General features: G+C 37.8%; 1 protein-coding gene across 1 annotated transcript in view; it reads right to left on the bottom strand.

Moving 5' to 3' along the window:
• Nucleotides 1-6019: 6019 nt before the first annotated feature.
• Nucleotides 6020-8013, bottom strand: part of LOC139720914 (cysteine sulfinic acid decarboxylase-like) — a 28849-nt gene continuing 26855 nt past the window's right edge. Inside the window, exons 11-14 of the mRNA XM_071632241.1 lie at nucleotides 7796-7998; nucleotides 7422-7473; nucleotides 6771-6860; nucleotides 6020-6212 (exon numbers count right to left, since the gene is read on the bottom strand). Of these exons, the coding sequence (XP_071488342.1) occupies nucleotides 6033-6212; nucleotides 6771-6860; nucleotides 7422-7473; nucleotides 7796-7998 (525 nt within the window). The 3' untranslated portion in view covers nucleotides 6020-6032. The remainder of the gene's footprint in view (nucleotides 6213-6770; nucleotides 6861-7421; nucleotides 7474-7795; nucleotides 7999-8013) is intronic.

The raw sequence follows: 8013 nt of genomic DNA, 5'->3' as shown, positions 1-8013 counted from the left end.
TAAATAAGCAAAATATGACCAACATTATGATAACGTTCAAAATGAATCTTCAGATTGCTCAGCAAGACGGCAGCGTCGAACATCGACCATCAAAGGCACAAGTGCACCTGTGGAATTCTTTTGTACATCAATAGAAATCTGACAACTGTTTGAATAATTACAGCCAGTTGGAACTCCATGTATAAAACCTCCTTGGTTAGACACAGGAAATATCTGTGACCAGCCAGGTAAAGTGTTTTTTAAGAACTGAATTTCTATCTCCTGATGTCTCGATATGCTCAATATACATAATTATAGATATACATGTATGACTATATAAATATTCTGCTGTATGTAAAGTTTCTTGACATGAAAATAAAGATTTACGAGTCGATCAATCTGATTTATCATTTTTTTCTGTGTAGTGTTCAAATTCATATACAACTCCGTAGTTTGAGTACATGAACCTAATTTTAGTTCCTTGTCGTATTTCTGCTACAGAAGAAGTAAAGAATGGCTGGAAATCATGGCTGGGTTTTAAACTTCATAAAAATGCAGTGTAGTAGCTAAAAAGTGTACATTATCTCCAGCCATGCCAGCAGGGAGCCTTTCGAGTTAAATCCTAAAAAAAATATATATATATACATGTATATATGTATTTCTCTTAGAGCCTCTTGCCCCACCCTAGGGACACTCACACAACACACACACACATACACATGCATGCACACACACACGCGTGCGAACCAACACCCACAACAAACAAACACACACCTGTGTACGTAGATGCTGGGCAAACCTACATTTGGACACACAGATACACACACATGCACACAAGTGTACACCTGGAAGATGCACAAAGGACACTCTTTACACATGTACCTGTAATTTCCAAAACACTGTTTTCCTTGTGACCTTTATTCACTGTCACAAACTTGTACTTTACTGCTTCTCCCTACATACATGTAATTGATCCAAAATTTGGTGTCTCTTGGAATTTATAGACAAATACAGTACATCTTTTTTTTTTCTGAGGGTCATGATATTTGATGTGCATTTTCACAAAATTGTTAAGCAGTGATTCCACATTATCCTGCACACAAAACAAAACAAAAGAAATACCAACCACATATGCAGCATTGAACCTTAGGATAGGGGATATGTCAAGTTAGTCTCTGTACAGACACACTATAAAGGTTAAATTCTGATGATCATGTTATGTAACAATTTACCACCACCTCCAAAATTGTTTTACTCAATTCAATCACATAGTGTAGTTGCATAATCACACTGGCAGCCTCCTGGGTATATGAAATACATTGTACCTACTTTACAATCAAAGGAAAACACTGTCATTTGGTTTGTATATACGTAGCACCATTCTACGTTCATAGCGCTCAAAGTGTGAAGTTAAATTTACTAAATGTATTTCTTTTTTTCTGGAAGCTTAAACTTGTATCTTCCTAACATATTCTTTAACTTCAATTACACATACTTTCTGCACATTTTCATTAGCTTGCCATCGGAGTGGAGTGATCAGCATTACTACCACCTCAGATATTAAAGAAATAAAAAGGATTTTAAAAGCTCAACCAAGCAAGGAAATTGACATATTGGTACATACTGTGTGGGAATGTATATCTTGCTAAATTACAAATGTCCAGTTCATATGAATGTATACCTCACAGAATGTGTGTTTTCAATGGATTTTGGTTGTACATCTTGCACACCTGGCTCATGATTATAATTATGTATACATATACATATTCATATAAATGTATATAAACTTACATTATACATGTATATTATGACTATACTATATATTTGTTGATACTTCCTACAAGTAGTTCACACAGTGAACGCAATAAACAGTGTGACACTTACAGCTTCAGTCATACATACACAATAGGGCCTACTCTGTTGTCGTTCTCTTCAGCTATGTAACTTTGGTTTCTTTGACTCTTGGGTGCACCAAGGTCTCTCGTCCGACTCGGCAGACGGCTTGCCAACATCGAAGATTTTTCCCCGTCGCACAAACTGATCCATACACCACAATAATATCCCACAGTACATTGAGAGCATCACGCACAATTCTATTCCTGACACAGATTGTGCATCTAGCTTGCAGTGCATGGTAGCTATATAGTGTATGTTCCACAGGGATTTTGGGAGTAAATTTCAATTTTCCATCAAGGTTGTCTTCAAAAAGTCATGCTTCCCAGAACAATTCATAAAGGTATGCGTAATTACGGGGCATTTTTCTTCCTTTTTTTTTTAAAAGGCAATCAGCAGAAACCCATTCTAAATGTGATTCAGCCATGGTATGGATGGTATAGAAGGCAAACATTGACACATGTTTGATGTGGTGGTATCTCCATGCATCCCAGTAGCTCGTGGCACTTTCCAAAACCGGCATTCTATTTGTTTTCGCACTAGCACACCTTTTTCACATAAACATGTACACAATGTATCGTGACCTTTGATTATCTTGAATGTGAAGCATGGTTGGCAGGACGGACTGAACTAGAATAAAGAGCTAGCACCCAATCTCATTGTCCAATACCTTTAATAGAGGTGTGTGAGAAAACCTCTCCTTTACCCTTACACAAAGTATCAGGAGGATAATACTTCCTACAAAAATAATCACGCAAACACTTTCTTGCAATGGGATGCTATGAGTTCCATTAAAGTTGTATGCACACGTTTCCTCTCAAAAATGCAAGAGCTGTTGAATTTGCCTCTCCATTAAACCAAAATAACAACAACAAAAACCAACACCCAAACCCAAAACACACACATATCACAATATTAATTCATTGAAAAATACAAATATATTTCAACTTTACAACAAATCTTAATTTATCATTTTCACTTTTTCCCCCTTCAAATATGGCCATAGTACATGTATATTATTCCAGTAATTACAGGCACCACTCTTTACAATGAAAGCAGTAATACTATCATGGTCTAACCCGTACCTTGAGCGATAACCTACTGAACCGAAACAAAAAACGGAAGAAAAAAAAAAACAAGCAAACCCCTCCTTATCACTTCTTCCCGCCCCCCCCCCCCCCCCCCCAAAAAAAGAAAAAAAAAAACATATACTGTAACAATAACGGCTACATTTTGAGTCAGTGATCCATATGATTTAAGTAAAAAAAAAAAAAAAAATCAAAGAGCAATGATAATTAATACTGATATGGAAGTGCAAAGCTTCAAAATTATTTTTCAACTCTGTTTCTCCTCCTCCCAGTTTTACTTTTGTTACACAGGCATGATTAATCAGACATGATTTTCATCTTTACATTAAAAATTTCATGACAATGATTCAAGATGATAAATCTATATAATCTACAAATATCACTGATGTTGTTTAATACCCATGCATAACACTTCTGTACTAGTACACTGTAGACAAATAAACAATAACTAAATGTGACCGTGCACCTCAAAACGAACATAAAGTTGCACACACTGATTTTGCGTGAGGACTGAAAATAAGTGAAATGGGTCAACCTAGCCGAACTTGACTTTTTCATATTTTCTGAAAGAGCGGGTCTTCTTTTACATTATGCTAAAATTTGGTATCATAAAACGGGCAGGAAAGTGTGTCTTTTAGCAGTTTATCTCGAACATTTTTGGTAGAATAGTGTGATTAGGTGTGTCTTTAGAATCCCTTTTTCATTTCTGAAAAACCTTGTCCACACTCTAATAACTTTTGAAAGGATAGTGCTACTGCTTTGAAAGTTGACATTGATTATGGACAGAATGTGTTTATGAGGCATGCTTAATTTCACTTCAATCTGATAATCTTTTCATTGTTTTTATTCTGGTGGTTTACTTCCTGTTTTTGTCCCATTCATCGCACAGCCAGCACGGTTTGGTAAAGATTAAGCGCTTGAATAGACACTGTACTTCAGAGCCTCTTTTCTCAGTTCACACTTTTCCTGAGTTTGTGCTTTCTTTCCAATATTTAGGTAGGTTAGGAGAGTCCATTTGATTTGAGTTATACATCATTTTAAAGCTTAAAGTCTGCTCTTTCAGAATATGGTCTTAACTGAAAATTCATGTCTGGCGACTTTTTGTTTGTTTTGAGGTGCACAGTCACAAATGCAGTTTCCATGGCAACATACATTCTGTTACTCTTAAAAACTATGTCTTGCATGAATTTACATCACATGTGCCGAGTTTCTTCTGAATCACTTATGAATTAAAGAAGTTAAATCCGCATGACTTTTTCTCGAGTTGGGGGCAATAATGCTATGCTGCCATGGCAACACTTTCTGATACTCCCTAAAATTTTTCCTGCGTATCATTGCATCGCAATCAACAAATGTACCAATTTTTATATGCATCGCTCAAAGACTGGAAAAAAAAAGAATCTCTATCTGCAAGGTTTTTGCGCGATTTGGGAAGGGGGTTAAAATGCACCATTGCCATGGCAACACACTTTCCAGTTGAAAAATGTGTCTGGCACAACTTTAGCACGACTGCTTCTTGTACCGGTATGCCAATTTTCTTGTAAATTTTTTTCTGTCAAAAACTACAGAAGGAGATAGATCTGCAGGCCTTTTACCTGATTTTGAGGCATATACATGTACACTGTATGTTCTCACTGTGGCAATGCACTTTCCACTGCTGTTGCAAAATGTGGCTTGCACAGCTCTACTCTAAGCTCAACCATTGTCTGCTAAATTTCCTTTGGAATCGCTTTCAAAAAATGGAGAAGCAGATTGATCCACAACATTTGCAATGGGCTGACCGCATGCCTGCCTGACCAAGCGCTGATTCCTACAACCATACTTTAACACATAAAATTACTTTCAAACTTTGGCACATGTATGGGATATGACTTTTTTATTCTTCATGACAAGCCTCCACCCCTTATCTCCACATACAGAATGTTGCTATGCATATTAATATTTACATCAGCTACACCACATCAATTAGAATGTAAATAGAGCTTTGTTGATTATGTACAATTATGGGATGGAAAGGTCTAATGAAAAGATAGCACCTCTACAGGCTCTTGGTTTGGGAAAAATAACACAAAAATATCTTATTGCAACCACTGCAATCTTGCAGCTAGTTGTGAAACAAAAATCAAACATATTTAAAGAACACACATTTATAGTATATATAGCATTCTATACTGCCAGCCTGTAGACTGTGTCTTGCATTATATGAGTATTAAAGCCTCCATATTCCTCACTTGTCTTATAAGCCTTGATAAAAAGCTGCTGAAATGAGTTTCACTCTGTTAATAAATACAACCTCTCATCAGTGAAAATCAACTTTATGCTTTACCATGATTGTACTACATTCAAATGAATAAGTAGAAGTCTTTATGAGAACTGTATCTGAGACATTTTGGTCACAGTAGTCCTACAGACAGCTAACTCTCTTGTATACCAAGTAGGAAAATATATAACTTCATATCATTTATCGTCCTTTTTCTGACTGCCTCACCTATTACACTTCAGTGAAAGACCAATTATCCACAGAGACAAACACACAAAAAAGACAAATCACTTTGGCTCAACAATGTACGGTGAAAGTTAATGGCACACCTCACAGGTTCTACAGATCTGAAGGTGAATATCCAATCCTACAATGTACATTCTTTAATACTAATCTTCCATCCTTAAACTCTAACGTTAGATGGATAATATTGTATATGCCACATATTAAGCGAGTATGATTTTGTGCAAATCGCGGTGGACTTTCTGACAAGTTTAAGAGTGGTTTACATTTGTATTTGTGGTTGTGGAGTAGAGTAATGAATGGAGAAATGAACTCGTGCACATCGCACTCACGTCTGGCTTAGAGTTAATATCCTAGTGTGTTGTTGAATATGTGATTATCGTTCGGCTTGAAAAATTTGAGAAATAATCTTTTTTTTTTATAAAAAGCGACAATTTTTCACAGAATATTTGGCAAATACAGTAATTAGGAGGAACTGGGGTGGGGGGAGGGGGGTGGGGGGAGGGAACTGATGACACAGCCTCATCATCTTCCATGGCAGAGAGCCGTCTGGGAGGACTTCCCGCTCCTTAGACCTGAATGTCCCTGCCCAGACGGTCGATCTCGTCCAGCACGAACCCCACGCTCTCCCGGGTGACCCGCGCGTTGGCGAAGATGATGCGGAAGAAGTTGACGAAGGATCCGTTGGGCTGGTAGCCGATCAGCATGGTCCCGCTCTGGACCATGCCCTGCTTGATTTGCGGAGCAACCTGGCATTGGGAGTTGGGAAGGGGAAAACAAACAGACCGGGGTGAAAATTACAGACTGTTCAAAAACACAATGTACAGACTTACTATGTATTTCACTTCCATGTTTTCATTTGTCTCCCTCTGTGCCCGATTTTCTCACTTCTCTTTCATTCTAAGAACCTACTCCAAATAAATCAAACAAACAAAAACACACAAAAGCATCCCTTATTCATCAAAGAGCAAATTCATATACACTGTTCATATACAGCAAACACATTAAAAAAAAAAGGAATAGGAAAATATCCATTGAAGATGAAACACTTATAAATCATACCATGAGTGAATTATTCATACCAAATCTCACACTGTGTCTCTCTCTTTTAAAATCCTCAGTTTCATTTTGCATCCTTGTAATTTCACAGTCACTGGAAAACATAATGACACAAGACACACTGAAAATGGAAGATCTAATGTTATCGTTACACCAGGCAATAAAATGCACTGACAGGATACAAGGTTGTAGTTGCACTGCAAGAATGCAAGCGGAGACTTGTCAGAGAAGTGTGTTTTCAGACAAACCTTGTGTAACCTCTGCCAGAACTCGGGGGTCCTCTCCTCATTCCGCAGGCACAGCGGGAAGTACCAGAAGCCCACGTTGGTACACTGTGGCTGTAGTTAGAAAATTTTTTGAAAGAGAAGAAGAGGAGGAGGAAGAAATAATAAACATAGTTGAAGATGACATGATTAAAGATACGAACAGAAGAAATGCTGTATAAAGACAATTTGAAAGACAGCTTCGTTTAAATGAAATTATCTTGCTCTATTCAGTGGATGAATTCCCTATTCAATAACTTGTGAGTAGTAAATGTAAAAATCCCATAGAATCTCACTCAAAATCATATGATGAAATTGAATTACTGATAACATGGATTATGTATGTTGTTACTGCATAATCATTCAATAACTGATTGCACAACCATTTACACAGCCACTTCACCTGACACATCAAAACTGACTTACTTCAGAGATACAAAATGGCAGAATTAACTTACAGGCAGCAACAAAAGCTGGTAAAATTGGTAAAAGTTTCATACAAAAATGCATATGGCAGGCAGGTTTTGTGATGACCTTTGCCTTTTTGATATGCGAGGAAGTTATTCATATGTTCAAGAAATAAATCTAGTTTGTGACTGGCCTTTACACTCTTCACATAGAAGAAAATATACTCACCTCCATGACTAGTTCAAAGCCTTCACGCTCCTTCACCAAGTCCGCAAAATACCTGGGGGAAAAACAAAGGTATTTAAGAAAGTAAGTGTCAGATACATACAGCGTGTATTGAAATACCGATGAACACCCACAGAAGAACTGCTGGACTGTGGCACATTATTGCTACACCCAAGTAATCTTGCAAATCTACACCTAGGTCAAATTGGGATGGGTAATTGAATGCTGATAAATATGCTTGGCTGGTAAAGTAAGGTGCATGCCCACATGAAAGGTTACCTGCTTAAAAAGACACACTGAGACCCTCATATGTACAAGGTGTACAATGCAGTAAAGACTATCTGTTGTGAAGCTTCTAGGATTTTTTTTTTTTGTACCTGGAGATGGCAAACTTGTGGTCTATCTCAGCTTCAAAGCCCCTGTTGCCCTTGGCACGCCACATCAGCCACAACTTGAAGGCATCCACCTTGCGGCCACACTGCAGCGACTTGTCGCCGGTGTCGTAGCTGACGTCGTAGAACTTGTCCTGCTGGAACAGGTACTTTGCCTTGGCACTCATGCCGCGGGCCATCAGGTCATCCTGGACATGGAGATG

Source organism: Diadema antillarum, unplaced genomic scaffold (genome assembly GCF_040938485.1).
Source record: "Diadema antillarum isolate AM-2024a unplaced genomic scaffold, OU_Dant_1.0 scf00000134, whole genome shotgun sequence".
Classification (NCBI taxonomy): domain Eukaryota; kingdom Metazoa; phylum Echinodermata; class Echinoidea; order Diadematoida; family Diadematidae; genus Diadema; species Diadema antillarum.
The sequence above is the reverse complement of the archived record's forward strand: the minus strand, read 5'-3'. Positions and strand labels throughout refer to the sequence as shown.